General features: G+C 38.7%; 5 protein-coding genes across 5 annotated transcripts; 3 read left to right on the forward strand and 2 right to left on the reverse strand.

The window, feature by feature from the left end:
• Positions 1-12: 12 nt before the first annotated feature.
• LOC9310301 (cytochrome P450 71A15) lies at positions 13-2,541 on the reverse strand. Its single transcript, XM_002874188.2, has 4 exons — positions 1,857-2,541; positions 1,013-1,507; positions 630-914; positions 13-556 (listed from the first exon to the last, which is right to left on the reverse strand). The coding sequence occupies exons 1-4, from the start codon at positions 2,238-2,240 to the stop codon at positions 230-232; spliced, it is 1,491 nt and encodes a 496-aa protein (XP_002874234.1). The 5' UTR covers positions 2,241-2,541; the 3' UTR covers positions 13-229.
• A 79-nt stretch (positions 2,542-2,620) lies between these two features.
• LOC9310302 (uncharacterized protein slr1919) lies at positions 2,621-7,278 on the reverse strand. The gene is made up of 14 exons (XM_021022804.1): positions 7,045-7,278; positions 6,525-6,651; positions 6,192-6,438; positions 6,013-6,054; positions 5,843-5,914; positions 5,624-5,759; positions 5,341-5,498; positions 5,171-5,255; positions 4,892-5,091; positions 4,569-4,730; positions 4,242-4,391; positions 3,378-3,638; positions 3,035-3,301; positions 2,621-2,944 (listed from the first exon to the last, which is right to left on the reverse strand). Exons 1-14 carry the CDS (start codon positions 7,100-7,102, stop codon positions 2,714-2,716), a joined length of 2,196 nt encoding a protein of 731 aa, XP_020878463.1. The 5' UTR covers positions 7,103-7,278; the 3' UTR covers positions 2,621-2,713.
• A 207-nt stretch (positions 7,279-7,485) lies between these two features.
• Positions 7,486-8,044, forward strand: LOC110227675. Its single transcript, XM_021022805.1, has 2 exons — positions 7,486-7,664; positions 7,752-8,044. The coding sequence occupies exons 1-2, from the start codon at positions 7,596-7,598 to the stop codon at positions 7,809-7,811; spliced, it is 129 nt and encodes a 42-aa protein (XP_020878464.1). The 5' UTR covers positions 7,486-7,595; the 3' UTR covers positions 7,812-8,044.
• Positions 8,045-14,005: 5,961 nt separating this feature from the next.
• Positions 14,006-15,401, forward strand: LOC110227124 (meiosis-specific protein ASY2-like). Its single transcript, XM_021020437.1, has 2 exons — positions 14,006-14,579; positions 14,662-15,401. The coding sequence occupies exons 1-2, from the start codon at positions 14,006-14,008 to the stop codon at positions 15,399-15,401; spliced, it is 1,314 nt and encodes a 437-aa protein (XP_020876096.1).
• A 32-nt stretch (positions 15,402-15,433) lies between these two features.
• Positions 15,434-16,500, forward strand: LOC110227800 (stress response protein NST1-like). The gene is made up of 2 exons (XM_021023419.1): positions 15,434-15,590; positions 15,670-16,500. Exons 1-2 carry the CDS (start codon positions 15,489-15,491, stop codon positions 16,474-16,476), a joined length of 909 nt encoding a protein of 302 aa, XP_020879078.1. The 5' UTR covers positions 15,434-15,488; the 3' UTR covers positions 16,477-16,500.
• Positions 16,501-20,737: the final 4,237 nt, after the last annotated feature.

Here is a 20,737-nt window from a genome sequence, read left to right on the forward strand (position 1 = left end):
CATATGTCAAGGCCTATACAAAATGCGGACTAAAAAGACATGGTAATTAAAAGGATGGTCAAAGATAGATGATTTTGAGAGTTTTAAAATAGTTATAAAAAAAAAACTTGGAAGTTCTAGCTAGATTTCGTTTATTCGATAATCAACAGCTAATCAACCTTACAACACTTATTCAATTACATAAGAGAAAATCCATTTGAAGCTGCATCATGACAACATGGGGACTAGATTAAGCATTAGATGGAAAGACAATAAGAGGAAATTTGCGGCAAACATCGATTCCCGGTGCTTCAGCTAGATCATATTCATCCCCTGAAAACCGAACATCCATTCTCCAGTTAAATCGGTTCACAAGGTTGGCTAGTGTCACCTCAACCAAAGCCATTGCAAATCCGATTCCAGGACAAATCCTTCTTCCAGATCCAAATGGAATGTATTCGAAATTAGTTCCCCGAAAGTCCAAAGGTGAATCTAAGTGCCTCTCTGGCCTAAACTCTTCTGCATCCATCCCCCATGTCACAGTGTCTCGTTGAATAGCCCAAGCATTGATTATTACCTATAGTAGACTTTTAGATATGCGTATTTATAACTTATGGTTACGTCACAATTTTTTTTAAAAAAAACATCACCTGTGTGCCTGCAGCTATGTCATATCCTTTTAATTTGACATCTTCAGTCAGTAGCCTTGGAACTAGTAATGGAAAAGGGAGATGCAACCGAAGCCCCTCCTTTATAACCGCTTTTAAGTACTTCATATCTTCAACTTCTTCTTGTGATCTATATATGTTAAGCTTTGTTTCGTCACCGCAAATCTCGTCTTGGAGTTTCTTCATGCATTCCGGATGTCTAATAAGCTCCGTCATTGTCCATTCTAATAGTGCGTAAGTTGTCGCCGTTCCTCCTAAAAACATATCCTGGAGAACGAAAAAATTCCTTGGATCAAGGCTTATATATGATCAACCAAAAACAGAAAGCTATTCCTAACTCAAGGCTTATATAAATATGATCTTACCAAGATTATGAACTTAATGTCGCTTCGTCGAATTTCTATTCCATCTTTATTCTGTCTTTCGAAGGATAGCAATATATCGACAAAATCCATTGTTGGTTTATCTTTGGAATCTAAATGCTCTTGCACCACTTTGTCCATAAGATCTCCAAAATTTTTACTCACTTCTTCCGTTTTATCATCCAGACCACGTATTTTATCGATCCACGCCAAACATGGGATATATTCGCTAACAGGATATTCGCCTACCAGCTCCATGATTTTCCTCACTTGGTTCTTGAAATCGCTCATGCTTTCCTCGTTGCTATGTTTTCTTCCAAAAGAAACTCTACTTGTCACATCGCTTGTAAGTGTTATAAGAAGCTCGCTTAGATTTAGTGGTGAAGAATCGGAACTTGCTTTCTCCACCCTCTCCATCATTACACTTATCTCTTCTTCTCTTACTTTTTCAAAAGACTGTACCATTTTTTTATTGAGTAGATGGATGATGCATACACTCTTCCTCACAAAACAGATTTGATATTTTCATCAGTCTATTAAACATATGATAGCTTCAATTTATAAGGATCATATGACTCAAATATTTACTACACCAAAAAAATAACTGTACATATGTTTTAAAGGGATAAAAGTAATAAAAAACCGCAGAAATAACGTTGACTAAGATGAATGCAAAAAAAAAAAAACAGTTCTAATTCATCCAAGTGAACACTATTATTAAAATTCGGATAATGAAACAGTTGAATTCTTTTCTTTTTTTTTTTTCTTCACCAAGTAAATATCAAACTCATGGTGTATTAACAACATCATGTAACTATTAAAAAAAATGACTTATCAAAAAAAATACCTTCATCTGCCTCCAATATTCTCCGTAAGGGGAAAAAGCCACTTCTCGACCACCGTTAAAAAGTTTATTGACCACTTTTAACTGCGGTCGGTTTGCAACCTTAAGGTCGTATGTTTTGAGGAGGTCATGAGCTACGTCAGAGGAGGAGACTACGAGGATCGGGACGCGCCCAAAATGAAGGAGCATGAGTGGCCCGTAGCGGTGGCTGAGGGAACGAAGGGAGCGGTGAGGGTGGAGGCTTAGCTGGTGGAGGTTTCCGATTACCGGAACTCGCCACGGAGACGGTGGTAGGTTGACTTTGACAGCGGTTCGATTCAGAAGTGGTTTTAGGAGAAGAAAGGCTAGGATTGTTGCTAGGCAGACAGAGATGATTATCATTTCCATTTCTTACTTTGAACATAAAAATCCAGTTTCTCTCATTCGTATTACACAAATACCCTATAAATTATCAAACGGAGAAAGCAGTTTTGTCACCTTACTTAGTCGAATGAATGGCTCGTGGATGAGCTTGGTGTTGCGTTAGGACACATGTCCGCCCACATGTCACGCCGGAAAACCTCCACTGCCACATCGTGCCTCGTCCCTAACAAATTTTCAACTCGGTTCTAAAACCAGCTATAGCTTACATGTGAGAGACAAATGAGTTGGGAGTTGCAGCGTCGGTTAAATTGAACGCCAAAAAATCCAACGACATCTACGACTGAAAATATGGGGAAGAAGCTCTATCAAAACCGAATAAGAAGAAAGAGAAGACTCTTGACGTATCACAACCACAAAGCAAACCTAATCTTACTAAGAGCCAACGTTATAAACGAATGTAACACCTTTGGGAAGATCAAAAGACCCGAGTATAATACTTATTGGCTCCTACTGTGATGGAGCAATTTTGAGAAAAGGATCCAACAAGTGTGAGGCACTTTGTGGCCAAAATGTGTAGACAATGCAGAAACAATATCTAAAGCATAACTATGAACCTCAGACTTCCTTGACATCCGAAGAAGCATTGATATCCACATTCCAGGTGCAAGCTTCACCGCTTCATTCAGACACTTGAATCCATTGCTCACTCTTTTCATTGTCCCTTCTTCCTGCAGATTTGAATTAACAAGTTTTTTTTTTACAAGATTCCGTTGCGAAAGAAAGAAAAAGGGAAGGTTTTGATTCATGATTTTACTGACCCTCTTAAGATTGATGGTCTGCTTCTTTTTCGTGTTAAGATCAAGAGCCGCTTCTTCCAGGAATATGTCAACCATTCTAATTATGTCCTGTAGAAGGAAGACTCGAACTCTCTGCCCTTTCTCTGATAATATGAACAGTAGCAGATCTTCTGTGGCGGAAACTACTGAATGCATGTCGAATGATTTTAGTTCCGATGATTTCTTCAACGTTTTATCTTCTCGAGAGTCTCCTGAAGTCGCAGAAGCCTGTTCTGATATAGCTGCTACCTGGAAATAGAGCTTGTTAGCTGCTCATTCTTTAGATTATTCAATAATCCTAACAAGAAGAGCTATATGACAGTACCAGGCGTTCAAGACGATTCCACCTTATTGATCCATCATTACAAATGACAAGTTCCCTTAGAATTTTCCTCATATCTGGGCTTGGATCTGCTAATAGCCTCCCGATAACAAATGGATATGCGCTCTCGATCACTTTAAACTCTGGATCAAGAATCTTAGCCGTGCCTTCCAGTGAACCAAGAGATCTTATAACAAGAGCATAATCTGGAGGCAGCGAAAAGTTGAACTCGTACATAACATCATATAATTGTTCCATTACCCCCTGTACAGCAAAATGTAAGGATTATGGTAGATGTCGCCACGATGAGTTTGGGTAAACTCACAATGATAGGACAGGGTCAAACAATAATTGCGGTGAAGAATCCTGTCGATGGAATCTCACCAAACAAGAAATTAACTTAACTATGACAATGTCAGTTGCTGATTGGGTTACTAACAGCAGGAAAACATCAGTACAGAATAATACATATCTCTCAGAAATCCGAATTCCTTTCTCAAATTTTTAGTAGCCATACAATGTTTGGGACTATCATGATGCTGAGATTTTAGTTTGATGCATGAGATAGCTTCCAAACATAAGTCATTCTAGCAGAAGCAAAGAAAATGCTAATGAGGTCGGTCCAATTACCATCATTGTAAAACAACCAGGCTCCTACTATTACACTCCTAATAAGTTTTCTCTACCTCTGTGGCTTTCTAAAACCATAATGTTGTAAATAAATCATTTTCAAATGTGCCTTTTCCGACTTGCGTGTTTAGTTGAAACATTTTCCACAATTGTATCTAATTAAGGCTTTGCCACAATTGTATCTTTTAGTGAATGTGTTTAGGGTTTAATGTAATTTTCATCACAAGATGAAGATACCTGGAAATCTTGTGATATCCTCGTAGTAGAACCAAATGAAGCACGCAAAGCATTTGAAACTGCTTGTATATCGACCCCTTCAGGCAAAAATCCCAAGGACAGGAAATCATTTGCCAAACTTAGAGAATCACGGTTGACAAAATGCACCAGCTGTAATAGCAATAGAACTACTCAAAATTGACAAAATGACGGAAACACAATCTCAGATGGAAAAGTTATTCTTTCGCCATCTTAAGCCGCATATAAGCAAAATCGAAAAGAAGCAAGAAAGACCGCAAGCATATATAAGACATAGAAAAGGCAAGGATAAACTGAAGTAGAGCTTACAATTTGAATAAGTCCAACACGGTAATGGCGTGGAATATTTCCCATCATTCCGAAGTCAAAGTAAACAAGAGACCCTTCTTTAGTAGCGACAAGATTTCCTGGGTGCGGATCAGCATGAAAGAACCCAACCTCAAGAAGCTGTTTTAATGAACAGGATAAGCCCTGCGAACCAGAGCAATACAAGGTTCTTAATGGAACATTTACAGGCACCATACTAAGTCCCAATCTATCTCTCAGAATCAAAAAGTTCAATCCACGGATTCATTTGCCACTTTCTGACTAATGGACGTTAATTTATAATTAGGTATCAGTTATTTTGTTACCTGATCGATCAAGTCCCTTCTATCAAGGGAAGCCCTTTTCAGCTTAATTTCATCTGTTAATTTTATGCCATCGATCCATTCCATTGTGAGAACTGCTGTGCGTGTAAAATTCCAGTAAATTTTAGGGACTTTGATGTTCTCTGCTCTGTGATTCCTGGACTTATTCCTAGGTCCATCGTTAACATTAATCTGCTCATTCCCTGGCAATGTTCAAAAATACATTTTATTTGGTAATGATATTTCCAAAGAGAATGGACAAATTAATACAAGCGAACCTACATGAGTCAAAACTGTATAGAGAAGCAAATCGTTCTGCATTTTTTGCCTCGAGAACGTAATCTATTTCGTCAAACATATGCCTGACCTGTTTATCGAAGAGAGACATGAAGATGTTCGTATAACATAGGTAAGCAGAAAACTAGTTCGAACATATCAGATAAATGACTGACCATCTCATTCACCGCTACCAAAAGATCCTTACGGGCTTTCGCAAATCGTTTCAGTTGTCCGCCAATCATTTTGAATAAGAGGGCATCACGTGTTAGAATGAGTGACATTCCAGGTCTCTGAACCTTAACGGCTACCAATTGTCCAGAATGCAGATGAGCTGCAATACTTATGGGAAAAAATGAAACATTTAGCTTCTAGTAACTTTAAATTGAGAAAAATGGAAAGGAGAATAACAGTAGAGACCAAAATAAAATAGTCGACCACAGTTAAAAGGTATCTAACCTTTGTATACCTGACCCAGGGATGCAGCAGCAACAGGTTTAAGACTAATATCTGCAAAAAGTTTTGACACTGGAGCACCCAGTTGCTCTTCAATACATCGCATGGCAATAGTAGTTGGAAATGGAGGAATCTGGTCCTATAATCATCAAGAAAAAATACATTATCCAATTATTCAAGCATAGCCATATGGATTATTTGAAAGAAAGAAAGATTGCCCACCTGCAACTTTGAAAGTTCCTGACAATATATAGATGGTAATATGTCTGGTCTCGTGCTCAGTGCCTGTCCAAGCTGCAAGTCAAAATAATGTATTATTTAGCGAGGATTTTTAAAAAATACTAAGATTGGTATATTTTGGGGAGTATTGGAATAGCGAATAAGTAACATGCCTTAATGTAGAAAGGCCCCAAGCTGATAAGAGTCTCACGGAACTGCATCCAAAATGTGATAAAGTAACTATCAAATAATTTTTTGTCCAAACCAAGTATCCAAAAAGTACTCTTCATGTTAACTAATTAAACAAGTATCGGCAAACAACGAATCACCATAGATCGCAAATTTTACAGACCTTGACAGCCCGTTTCCTCATATCCTGAACAAACAGCTGCCAAAAGGCAAGCTTCACCACATGGTAGGAAATGATTGCAGCTCTATACAATGCCAAAAAGGGGCCAAAACGATACACTGCAGAAAAACTTTTCGAGCTATATGCTCCTAGGGCATGTCCAAATTCAGTTTCAAGGGATTCTCTCCGCAACTTTGCATACTCTGCCGTAGGTATTCCACCATGTACGCTGGTGAAACCCGTCGAATACCTGCAAACCCATTTTCAAAAAATAATTAGCCCCAAATCCTGATAGGTTGTGTATCCATAAATTACTCAGCATGATCAAGAACTCACGTTCTCTGTTGCAAGCAAAATGGTGAAACCCATGTATTTGTCTGTCTTGAGAGCCCATTATCCTTCCCTCTGGATATGTACTCCCCAAGCTTGAAGTCAATAGTTTTATCATCACGTAACGCTACAACTATAACAAAAACAACAACCTCATCAACATAAAGTTCAATCTCCAAAAGGAAAATAGAAAAGTAGCAACATTCATCACTATTTTAGCATAATACACGTCTTCTACACCCTTGGGCTGATCTAGCAAAGATAACACTGAAAACTTCACTGAAACTGAGCTTGAGCAACGATGGAATTACAAAGCAAAGAGTAATCAGCATTACAAAACTAACAGCCCAGTTTCCAAATTCCCCAAACGCAGAAATTTTCTAATCACAATTCTAGTAAATCAAGTGGATTCTCGAGTCAGAAATCCAAAATTTCAACACGAAAATCATCCACACCCGCAATTTCTACCGAATCACATCAAATTTTCCAGATAATGCAAGACCTATAAAGAGAAGAAAAAGCGTACTTCTCCGGAGCAGCGAAACACGGCGGTGATGGCGGAGAGCAACAACGACATTCCTCATCGGCTAACAACAAGAACGAGACGACGATTTATTCAATCCAAAAGCAAGCGAAAATCCCATAGTCCGTTTGATTCACCACTCGTAGCTTTTATGCACAGAAACTGTTCGATAAAATGCGTAAACGAGATCGTCCGTCCGAAGAAGAAGAAGAAAGTTTTGAGTATCTCTCTCTCCACGTAAGAGCCAAAGGAAGCAACAGAAAGCAAAGCCACCGAGACTTAGTCGCCACGTCCATGACACGTGTCAAATTCCGAGACAGTCGTCGTTACTGTTTAGTCGGAGTCGTATAATTTATCTGGGCCGTATCAGGCCCATAAGCCTTAGGCCCATAAGGATATTATTGCTTCTGTTCCCAAACAGAATTGCAAAAATTTCAAATCGGAGAAGGGATAAATCGACGACGACTGTTTCTCTCACATAGACTAACCTTAGTCGTCGTCTCCGGCAGAGAAATTTCGGTGAAGTAAAGAGAAAGATCGAATCCGATTGAGAGATGGAGAAGTCTGTGGATCTAGTACCGGCGATGGTTGTATTTCTCGCCGCAGTTCACGTTATCGCCTTGGTACTTCTTATCGTTTTACTTATTTCCTTGTGCCTCTCTGTTTCGAATACTATCGTTGATCTGGTTTCGGATTATGTGATTTTCTAGGTTTACTGGATTTATAGATTGGCCTCTGATCGTCCACCTCAGAGAAAAAAATCTCAGTAAGGAAACGTCGATTTGGACTGCGATTCATCGATTTGGTGCGTTGTCGTTTCCGATCTGATATTGCGTTTATTGGCGTTTTTGTGATTGTTAAGTTTTGATGATGACTTTGTCACTTAGTATTTTTTGGAATTCAACTAGTAGTTTCTTGTGGTTATGGGAACAGATAGATTTTGTTACATTTCCAATTTCATGTTTTGTGCACTGATTATAGAGATTTAACAAAAGTTACAAAACCTGAGTTTTATTCTGTGCTCAAACACTATTACTAATGAGGGATGTGTTCTTTGTTCTTGGCCTCATCCACCACTTCCTTAATTGGCCAATAGTTCTGTAGCACCATTGATTGATTACTGCTAACTAATAGTAGAAGCACCATTGATTAATTGATTGATTATTGATTGGTTTCGAAGATTCTATTACTACAATTCTTATTTTCTCTCTATGATTCAGTCTTTGAGGTAGTGAATTTGGTTTCTTAGAGCCGCCTTGGCGGTAAGTTTGTGGGGTGACTGTCACATTTTCTGAGAGTTAAGTATAAAGTTGTGAATCTCAAAGAAAGTTGTGAAAAGCTTTGATTGATGATGAGTGTGACCAAATTTTAAGGAGAAGCAATGTAGATATGGCTATAATTGATGTTAAGCAAGTCGACCTAAAGAAAGACTAGTCGGTGTGGTTATTAGATTGGTCATGTTTTTTTCAATGGAGTTTGAGTGAAGATTTTAGATTTTTCTTTCTTTTTTGTCAAACACAGACTTAAAAGATTTTATAGTCAAAAGTCTAACTCTAAATTTAGGGGAGCTATATTGGACGTTGGAGTTTCTGTTTAAAATTCAAAAGAGTTTACTGTGTTATTCAATTGTTACTATAAGAAACAACTTACTTGGTTGAACCAAAAAAAAGAAAAAGAAAAAAGAGAGAACAAATTAGCTGTTTGAAGAGTTGCCGGAGATCGACATCAGGGTGCTTCTTGACTTCTTGTGATGATCATTACCTCATTTTTCTAGCCTAATATTGCAATACTTTCAAATAACGTGATAACTAGTCAAAATTTGGGATTTATCATGCAAGATATGCGAAAGTGAATAGTTTGTTGTGATTTATGAATATAATTTTTCACCATTAATGGGGGACACGTAACCTATAATTACAAATGATTTGAAGAGTTAGACAATTACTGATAACTAACTAGATTATGTATCCGCGCACTCCGCAAGATTTTTAATTTTAATTTTTATCAATACGAATTTTTGAGTATAAATCTAATCATTTGAATGTTAAAAGATTTTATTTTATTTATCTGCATTATCTTTCGAAAGTAATAAAAATGACTCAGATTTTTTACTACAATTTTTCTCGTTATCTTCTATGATTCACTTGTCGTCTTCCGATATCTACTCTCTTTTCACTTTATATAATATACTCAGACTGTTAATTAGTTCTCAGGATATATAGTATAATTTTTTCCTTCCTATTTTTGAATATTCAATATTTTTTTATAAATTGCATGATCTTTTTATTAAAATGAACATAAAAAAAATAAGAAGAAATGTTTTGTCATAAGGTTTCTCAACCATATTTTGGTGCATGTAAAATTGTTTATAGACCAAAAAATTTCATATATAAACTCAATTCTTATTCACAAACATTGGATTTTCATGTAAAAATTTTCCTTTTCTCTTTGATTGTTTGAAAAATACAAAATTCTCATTTCACATATATATATATATATATATATATATATATATATATTATGATTCTAGATAATATTCTTACTGTTTATTTTCTTTAAAATATGTAATTTCCGCACTCATTAAAAGTAGAATAATTTTAAACTGCGTTAATTTTTTTGAAAACAAAATCATTCTTATTCCAATTAAAAATTCTTCAATCTACCAGTACTATTCTGATTTCCAAATAGCATTCTCAATAATATTATTACACTGTTTTATTTTTCGATTAGATTATTTTATTTTTATTTTTGATGTTTAGGATAGCTTTTTATTTTATTTCAAATCACCCGATCTATGTTAATTTCCTAAGCATTGATTAATATTTAGTTTTTCTTTCTTAGGTATTCATTTTTCTATGAAAAACCTATATTAATTTAGAAAACATTAATAATATAGACACATTTATTAATTTAACTATTTATGTTATAATTATAATTATAAATATAATTTTTACTCAATCCTTCTTATTTTTAGCCGGTATCATGAATTGATACTTTAACATTCACAAATATATCTCAAAATGTGTATTTTTCAGAAATGAATTATTATTTCTTTCCGTAAGAACCTTTAAATTTGGTATTTTTTAACTCTCATTTTCTTTATTCTACTAAATAACTGTAACTTTTAAAAGTGATTATTGTACCATTAAAATATATGATAAGTTTATTTTTTCCTATCTCTAACTATTTAAATATATTTAATCATTATATGTTAAGATATCACACACATCAACTTCAAAATTTTCACATTTTGTCTTATGTATTTATTTTTTCATTTTTTTTGTAAACTATTTTTTTTAATGAAAGTATAATATCAAGTGTGCAAATTAATTTAGATTTAACATTTATAGTTTTTGATAATAAGATAAGTGGAGCTCACACAAAACTAAAATAGGATGACTTGGATGATGATGTGAACACCTTAGATGGAGAGACAACTCTCCCATTATATATATAAATTAGAAAAATGAAAAAAAAATGGAATTGTAAGTAAATAACAAAGATTTTTTAAAAATATATAAAGGTTCTAGGAGTTTTTTTTTTTTTTTCTTTTTTTGGGCAAAAAGGTCTTACGAGTTAGCACTATCTTTTAGTTTTGATTTGGGACGGAAACACACATGGCAAGAGATCAAGGAACAAAAAAAAATATGAAAACTTGGAAAAGTGGAAACAATTAAAGTTAACCCTTTGATCTTCAACCCTAAATCTAATAAAGCTATTGACAAAAAAAAAATGTGTCTATAATTTACGATTCCCTTCATTCTAATTTAATTATGGTTGCACATTATTGGAAGGTTCTTATGAGCTATGAGAGAGGAGGGTTAATGACTTTTGATGGTGTATGCCCCTACCCATCCTATAACTCATAAGAGCAACACCTTCCAATTATGTGCAACCATAGTTATATTTGAAACTTTTGCTTGATCTCTCTTGGATTTAATGAAGGGAACCGTAAATTATAGACACATTTTTTTTTTGTCAATACCTTTATTAGATTGGCTCAACGACACATTTGTGTTCAACATATGTCTATTCAAACAAAGTTAATGATATTAATCTGGTGAAAACCTAGAACGAAATTTTTTATGTTCATAGTGGTTTTAGTTATTTAAAATAATTATAATTTAGTAGTTCAAGAACTTCAAAAGAAGTTTTTTGTTTTGGTAAAAAAATGTAAACATATAACAACAATAGGAAGAAACATTCTTGTAGCCTCTATACCAATATACTATCTTAGTGATTTTTGATATTAATTATAATCCTAGTTCAATTTGTTGACCTAAATGAATTAAAATCAAACATGATTTATTACCGATTCTATTCTAAAATCAAAAATCGGTTCGAAATAAACGATAAAAATGGTCAATTTGTGAGAGGGTGATAGAATTGAAAACCATAAAATTTAAAATTGATGATATTTACAAATTAGATACAAACTCATTCAATAACACCCCTTATTAAAAAGAGAAACCAACCCTCTCAAAAACAAAAAAAAATGTTAGTTAATAGAAGGGGAATTGCATTCTATAACCAACAAAAAAAATTATAATTCAACAACTAACCATACTAACCATGCATCTATGATATTCTTTGTATTATGTGTATTAATGACAGCTTTACCCTTTAGTCATCTTCCCATCATTTCTCTCTTTTTCTATTTCTTTTTTTTATTCTCCCTTTGTTTATATTTATAACTAGTTTTTTATATGATTTGTTTAAATTTTGTAATTTCATTTAAAAAAAAGGAATTGGAGGCTATAACCAAAAAAACAACTTTATTTAACAAAATAAGCATAGTAACCATTAACCTACAATATACTTTATATTATCGGTTGGGTCCATTCGGTTTCGGTTCTTTCGGTTTCAAAATTTAGTATCCATTCGGATATTTTAAAATTTCGGTTCGGTTTCGGTTCGGTTCCGGTTGTTTCGGTTTTAAAATTTAGTATCCATTCGGTTATTTTGCTTATGATATTTTCGGATATTTCGGTTATTCTTGAGTATTTTCTTATATTTTTGGATATATTTTGGTTATTTTCGAGTATTTTAACTATTTTTACATATTTTTCAAGTATTTTTGATTATTTGGTCTATAAATAACTAATTATTTTGAAAATATAATTGTGTTTCGGATATTTAGGTTACCCGAAATATTTCGGTTCGGTAATGATTCGATTACGGTTATTTCGGTTATTAAATTTACTATCTATTCGGTTATTTTCAAATTTTTGGTTCGGTTCGGTTTTTTTCTTCGGTTTCGGTTCGGTTTATTTGTCCATGCCTATCTATAATAATGACAAATATGTCCTTGTTGCATGACTAACAGTTATCATTGCTCTCTCTCATTTACGTCACACTTTCTTTTCTTCACACCGGTTTTCTCCTCCCCTCCTTTCTTCACTCTTCTTTTCTTTCAGTTTTTTTTTATTCTTTCATTTATATTTGCACTGAATATCTTCACACAAAATTTTCAGATTTCATATTCTCACTTAAAAACATATATATATTTACGTTCATGATTCTTTAAAAGAAAAAGACTTAAGACTTATTTTGTATGAATTTTTAAAAACTTGATAAAAATTTATAACGAACTAAAATATGATTATAAATACAAACATTTTTGTACTATACAAAACACGAGAATAAAACAATAGCGTGAGGTTATTTTATAGGTACAATGTCCCTTATTCGACATGTGTTTACCTCGAAAAATTGGGTTTTATATGTTGTATTATTTAGGGGTATTACTTCCTTTCTTTGATATGCATTTAATTTGGTCATTTGGGTTCTCTATGTTGTATCCCTTATAAGGGTATAGCGTTCTTTATTCGTCGTTGTGGATGTCGGAATCCGCAATACGAATTTTAATATGTAAATCGGGTTGCTAGCCTTGCTAATTCGAATAGCAATCGTCAAAAAGAAAATAAAAGAGTGAAGTATGTGTATTCGTTTATTGCTCAAGAAAATCCGTCCTCTCCTACAATGGTTTTTGTCTCCTATTTATAATTACATGATTTGAAACCGAAGTCGCTCGTCAAGCCGCAGATCTCGCCTCCATTATTGCTTCCGTTTCGAATCTTCCCGATCTCGCACATCCCGTGCGACCCGCCTTTCATTTAACTCGCGGGATTCCGCCGTTTTACTCGAACTGGGCTTGAACTTATTGGGCCGCTCTTTTCGTCCCCTGGACCGGGCCGACGGCCCATTTCGTCTCATTGATCCACTATCTTTCCGGGCCGGATCCGAACTGCGGGATCCGACACCAACAGTTTGCCCCCCAAGTGTTCCGAAGTATTAACTTCGGGATACTTTAAATAACAAACTCTTCTCGGGCTCGGAGATTTCGTCATTAATTCCGCTTTCCCCGGGATTTGGTTCCTCGACCGAAGTGACGTTTCGAGATCTTTAGGATATAAATTTTTCCGCGGATCGAGGGATTCTTCTCGGGATGAGGGCGGCGTTTCGAGTTCCTAGTGCTTCCATATTCCCGCCAGAGATTCCTATTAATACTTGATTGGACTCTTCGGGTTCTGCACAACCGCTTCAAGCTCGCTCACCTTCGTCGTCTGCTTATTTAAGGTACTGAACCTTCTCCTCTTTTCTCTCTTAACACTCTACCGATTACGCTTTAGCTCTTGCTACTTAGTTCCGGATTCGTGTTAGTTCACCGCTCTAGATTAGTTCCGTGCTAGATTTAGGCCAGAGATCTAAAAGATTTCTTAGATTTTCAGCCCTCTGCTCCGAAATTGTTCGCTGTTCTTCAACTCCTCCGCCGTGTTCTTGATATTCCGTTGAATCGCAACCGTTTTCCGAAGAACGTCAACCGCTTAATCTTTCCGGTTTCTGGGTTTTCACGAAGATCTTCGAAGTTTGCTCAAGCGTGTTCTTGAGCTGTTCTTGAAAAATCTTCCCAAATCCCTGGCGCCAGATCTTGTTTCGTCTCTATATCTTCCCTAATTACGTTATGGCTCCGAAGCGAAGCAGGAAGATCCAGAATGAGACTCATATCATGGAGGGCGAGTTCGGGAAGTATCTTTCTTCGAATCTCGACAATAAAAAGCTGGCTCTGCTGAGAGGCGCCTGCCAGATCCCTCGTCGAGTCTCCTTGATTACTCCAGGTCCGACAGATTCTCCGGAGTCTCCACCTACCGGTCACACTTGCGCTTTTGAAATTTTCTTTTCGGAATGCGGGCTATCTTTTCCGCTTCCCGGCCTTTTGGTCGAATTGATGCACGAGTTCGGAATCGCACTTCCTCAACTATGTCCAAATGTAGTTAGGACCGTCCTGTGCCTCCAGACCCTTGCAGAGGAAAATGGATACCGTATCACGCTATCCGACGTACTCCATCTTTATACAGTAAAGAAGGGGCGAACTCCGGGGACGTTTTTCCTCAGTCCTCGGAGTAAATTCAGAGTCTTCGGGGATTTTCCCGAAAAGGACGAGCAATGGAGAAAGTCCTACTTCTTCTTTGCTGTAGACGAATTTTCTTATGGTCCAAACACGGATTACTTCGTTCGTGAATGGACTCGTCGTCCCGGTAGATAGCTCCTTAGGTTTTTCACTGCTTTTCACTCGTCTTTTTTTTCCTTTCTAATCCGTCAATGTTTTTGCTTTTGCAGCTAAACCTCCGAAGAAAACGCTTTCTCATACTTTTGCGGGGCAATTCGTAAAGATTTGCAATAGCAGCGACCTGTCGTGGGAATTGTTCACTTGCGAACGCATCCGGAGTTCGTGTGCTCGAATTGTCTCGCGATCCGACCTCATTTCCTCCACTCCTCCCTCCTCCCCTACTGTCGCCACTAACATGTCTCCACTTTCCTACCGCGAAGAGAAGAGGCTCCAAAAGGAAAGGGAAAAAGCGAGAGAAGCGAGAGAGAAAGAAGATAAGGCCAGGATGGTGAAGGCCTTGGATGAAGGGAAGTCTAGATCTTCATCTGGTAAAGGGAAGAACTCGGGTACCGTAGATCCGATTTCCGAATCGAAGACATCTGATCACCGTGATCTGAAGAAGGTGTCTTCGGGAAAAGACCTAATCCGGATCTCGGATTCTCGCTCCTCCCGATCTTCTCGGGAAAAAGAAACTTCCGAAGGAGGTCATAGTGCAACCTCCTCAAGGAAACGCAGGAACGAGGAATCTGAAGTTCCTTCCCTCCAACGCAAGAGTCGTTCTCGTCTGAACGACGAGAAAAATCCTTCCGAGGATGCTGGGACCAGTCTGGGGTCAAAACCAGAAGAAAAAGAAGATCCACAACGGGCCCCGGAGTCCGACTTGCCAACTCAGCTTCTTGTCCTGCCTTCGCGGGACTCTGAGAACCGGGGATCCGTCCGTCAGGAGATTCCGATCCCCACTGGTAAGTAGAGTCACTTCGTATTTTTTTCTCGCTACGAGTTCATTTTGACGTTTTATTTTATTTTAACAGCTCCTCCGAAGTCACCAGCTGATTTCATGAGGAACTTTACTCCTGTTGGGATGAGGATTCCTCCCTTTAGTGACTTGAAGGAGGTCAACAGAGCGAACTACTTTCGCTTCGCTGATAAACTCGGAGAGGTAATTCTTTGAACTCTTCTCCTCCTTTCATAAAAATAAGAACTTTTCTTTCCGTCCTCATGAATCTTTGTTTTGACAGTTAATGCTCGAGTACAACACCACCTTCTCCTGCCACGAGTCCCAGCTCTTTCCTGTTAACGAGCTGGATGGTCTCAGGGCCCGGGTCGCCGAACTCGAAGAAGAAGTTTGTCAACTCAAGGAGATGGAGGAAGAAAATGCCAGGGCGGTGGCAAAGGCAAACGAGATCCGGGAGCGAATGCTGGAGGCCGAAGGTCGCTGCAACCTTCTTGACATTGCCAAGACTGATCTTTCCGAGAAGCTGAAGATCGGGAAGAACCTGTATCTCGAGGCATGTGAAAAGATTACCTCGCTGGAAGCTGAAGTTAAGCGAAGCGAGGAATGGTGCAAGATCGCTGCTGAGAAACGGGACGAGGAGCTCGCAGCAGCGAAAAAAGATGAAAGGTTGAGGCTCCGTGAACTCTATAGCGGACTCGCCTCGAAGCATGAGACCTACTACCAGGCCATCAGTGATAATGAGATGATTGGGACGCGTCTTGCCGAGACTCGGGCGAACCGAGAGCTTCTTGAGGAGATTCTGAAGGGAGAGATTCCGGACTTAAAAGCCGAACTAGAGTCGGTAAAGAAAGACGAGGAAGAGGCTGAGAAGAAAGCTCGCGAGGTAAGCGCTCTCAGAACTCAACCAAATGAGTTCGCTCATCTCTTTGTTGCGACTCCCCCAGAGCCCGTGCAAGAGACATCTCTTCCCGAAGATGATGTCGCCATTGATGAGTTCGGAACTAATAAAGGTTTCATGACTGGCCAGGACTTCGAAGCCGCCGTTCTGCCCGAGGAGATGCAGCAAGATCCCGACGTCAAGGGTCAATGATCTGGTTCCGGAGTTGTGATGGCTAGTGCCCCCCTTTGTTGTTTTTATTTTTAAACCCAAAACCTATTTATTTTTTTTGAAGACTTGAATATTCCCCTTATATTTTTATATAAGTCCTTTTGAATTTTAAATCCGGAGTATTCGAGAAATTTGAATACCTCGTACGAAAAATTAAGAAATACTTAAGATTTCAACGAGATACGCAGTTTACACGAACTCAGAATTCATTCTTCAATGGATAAGGAAAATACTAAGAACGAGAGTTAAGTGGGTGTTCTTAATAAAAAAGATGAGGATCGGGACTCGGAGTCCGCAGAAATCCCTAGTCTGTGTTGAACTAGACCCTTTTTTTGCTAAGTAAAACTTAGGCTTATCTTTCAAGAATTACCAGAGGTCTAAGCTCGGTTTCGAGAAAAGTAGTTACGAGGTTCTTCTCGGTTTCACGGATTGCGAGATTATTCTCGGCTTCTTTGAAAAATGTTTAGAAGAATATAAACATTTTATTTGATTTAGAGACTGCACTCGAAGTTCGAGCTGCCTACGTACCCAAAGGTGGGGATCAAGTCTATCGTAGTTCGATTTACAATAATGAAAATAATAAAATACTTAAATAAAGTATCTCTTCAGATGAATGGAATTCCAAGCTCTTCGGACTGCTTTTCCTTCCATGTTTTCAAGGCGATAAACTCCATTGCGAACTACCTGAATAATTCGATAAGGACCTTCCCAGTTCACGCCTAACTTTCCCGCTCCGTCTTCGGCTGTATTTTGCTGAACTCTGCGTAATACTAATGTCCCAACATCAAAATGCCTACTTCGGACAGTCGAATTATAGTATCGAGCTGCGGCATTCTGGTAATTTTGCATTCGAATCAAAGCTCGATCTCGTCGCTCCTCAATGGTATCAATGACGTCCACCATCAGTTCGCTATTCGCTGCCTCGTTCTGCGGGTTATTCATCCGTCTCAAACTTGGCACAGATATTTCAGCAGGGATTACAGCCTCCATTCCATAAACTAATGAAAATGGTGTTTCACCAGTTGCACGCCTAGGAGTAGTGCGAATTGCCCAGAGAACACTCTGTAGTTCATTGAACCAAGTTCCTTTGTGCGACTTGAGTTTTTTCTTCAAAGTAGACAGAACAGTTTTGTTCATTGCTTCAGCTTGACCATTACCCTGCGGATAACGAGGCGTTGATCGACTGAGTCTGATCTGCCATTCTTCGCAGAAAGATTCAAATTGCCGTGAAATGAACTGAGGTCCGTTATCAGTAACGATCTCATATGGCAAACCGTGCCTACAAATGATGTCCTGCCAAATGAACTTGCGAACTTGAACCTGAGTTATGTTTACGTAGGCTGCCGCTTCTACCCACTTCGAGAAATAATCGGTAAGTACCAAGACAAATTTCACTCCACGAGTAGAAACATGAAGAGGCCCAATAATTTCCATAGACCATTTCATAAATGGATAAGGCGAAGAGACTGATGATAATGGCTCGGTGGGTTGGTGAATTGAAGGCGCATGCTTCTGGCATTGCTCGCACTTCCGCGCATACTCCTCGCAATCCGCGATTAACGTGGGCCAGAAATATCCGTACTTTCTTACTTTATAAGCCAAAAAGTGACCTCCGGAGTGATTTCCGCATACTCCGTCATGAATCTCTTTTATCACAGTACGGACCTGCTGTCCGAAAATACAGATCATGTCAAGACCCGAGATGCTTCTTCTGTAGAGGATGTCACTCAAAATGCAGAAACGAGCACTTTTAGCTTTCAACTTCCGTGCCTCCCACTTATCCGCAGGAAGAGTACTATTAAGGATGTATTCTCTGATGGGGATCCGCCAGTCTGCCCCCCAATCCGGAAGCGGTAGCGCTGGTAGTGGTTCCGGATTTAGCGGTGTTCCGATTAGTGATTCTACTTCGGAGTTCTGCTCAGTTTCCTCGACCCTTTGTGGTTCTTGTTCCACACTCATCCTTCTTTGCATAGACCGTGTAGTCACGAAGTTCAGCTCTCCGGTGGCTATACTGGGATGTTCAATTACTTCGACAGGGATCATTCGGCTCACTGTTACTTCGGAACTCGACGCCAATGCCGCCAACGCATCTGCCGCTAAGTTCTCACCTCGCGGAATTCTAGTGAGTTCGAAACTTAGAAACTTTTTACTCAATTCCTGAACCTGAGCGAGGTAAGCTTCCATTCTACCATCTTTTGCTTCATAATCACCGGAAAATTGATTAGCAACGAGCTGCGAGTCGCAAAATGCCCGTAATTTTGTGACACCTATCCCAACCGCTAGACGAAGTCCTGCAAGGAGAGACTCGTACTCCGCCTCGTTATTTGACGCATTAAATGCGAGACGAAATGACTATTCAATTACCTCACCATACGGGGATCATAATCGGATACCGATCCCGGAACCCTGTTTTGAGGACGCGCCGTCCACATGAAGTATCCAAGGTCCTTCATTTTCTTTGACTTCCACGGAGTCCAGAGGTAGTTCGATCAGAAAATCTGCGAGGACTTGAGATTTCAAGCTTGTCCTTGTTCGGAACTGAATATCATACTCGCTTAGCTCAATTGCCCATTTAACCAATCTTCCTGACTGACTCGGACTATGCAAAATTGCCCTTAAAGGTTGCGTGGTTAGGATAATAACCGTATGAGATTGAAAATACGGTCTTAATTTCCGAGCCGAAGTAATTACTGCCAGAGCTAGCTTTTCTATCATCGGATATCTTGACTCCGCTCCCGAAAAAGACTTGCTTACATAGAAAATCGGTTTTTCCTCGTTCCGATCCAATCGCACTAACACTCCACTTACTGCGCTGTCGGAAACCGATACGTACAAGAAAAGCTCTTCTCCGAACTCGGGTTTCGCTAACACAGGAGGTTTGGACAAACAATCTTTTAGATTTTTGAAAGCCTTTTCGCAATTCTCATCCCAGATGAAATTCTTGCTTGCTTTTCGGAGCAGATCATAGAATGGAAGACACCTATCGGTTTACCTCGAGATGAATCGGTTCAAGGCTGCTATCCGCCCTGTGAGTCGCTGAACTTCCCGGATGTTGCGAGGCGAAGTCATTGCCAGAAAAGCGTTCAACTGTCGCGGATTAGCTTCGATTCCCCGCTCCGTGACAATGTAACCCAAAAACTCTCCCGAAGGAACTGCAAAAGTGCACTTGGTCGGGTTCAGCTTCATTCTGAACTTATTCAAAATTGCGAAGCACTGCTCTAGATGCTCAATATGGGAAGTGCTTGATATTGACTTCACCAACATATCATCAATATACACTTCCATCGTTTTACCGAGTAGATCTTTGAACATCATATTCACCAACCGTTGATAAGTGGCTCCGGCATTCTTCAATCCGAACGGCATGACTATATAACAGTAAGTTCCACGGTCCGTGATGAAAGCTGTCTTTTCCTGGTCTTCCGGACTCATCAAAATTTGATTATACCCAGAAAAAGCATCCATAAAGGACATCATTTCGTGGCCCGTAGTTGACTCCACAAGTCGGTCGATGTGCGGGAGTGGGAAACTGTCTTTGGGACAGGCTTTATTAAGATCGGTAAAATCTACGCAAACCCGCCATTTCCCATTTTTCTTCTTGACTACAACAGGGTTTGCCAACCAGTCCGGATATTTGACCTCGCGAGTCAAACCGGCATCGAGCAGGCGCTGAACTTCGGCATTTACAGCCTCGGCTCGGTCTGGACCAAGTTTCCTGCGTTTTTGTTTTACTGGTTTGAAAGTCGGGTCAATGTTGAGCTCATGCGAAATGACCTTTGTATCGATCCCAGTCATCTCCTCGATTTTCCAGGCGAAAGTTTTTTGATTCCTTTTTAGGAAAGTTATTAGTTCGGCTCGGAGAGTTTCGCTTAATCCCGCTCCTATTCTCACAGTTTGATCTGGATACTCCTCATTAACTACCACTGCCTCCACGAGGTCACTGCTTATTTTTTTGACGGGATTTGCAGGCACCTCGAACTGTGGTTGCTATTGAATTTTAAGCTTATGACTGGACATGTAACACATCCTCGCAGCTCGCTGACTTCCCAGGATTTGCTTTACTCCGGACTTCGTAGGGAATTTCAAGCATTGATGATACGTTGAAGGTACTGCTTTCATCTCATAAATCCAGGGTGTTCCCAAGATAACATTATAAGCAGCCGGACGATCGAACACCGTGAACTCAATCATTTTGACTATGCCTTCTGCGCATACCGGGAGCACAATCGTTCCTAACGACATT

Source organism: Arabidopsis lyrata (genome assembly GCF_000004255.2).
Source record: "Arabidopsis lyrata subsp. lyrata unplaced genomic scaffold ARALYscaffold_6, whole genome shotgun sequence".
In the NCBI taxonomy this organism is placed as follows: Eukaryota; Viridiplantae; Streptophyta; class Magnoliopsida; order Brassicales; family Brassicaceae; genus Arabidopsis; species Arabidopsis lyrata.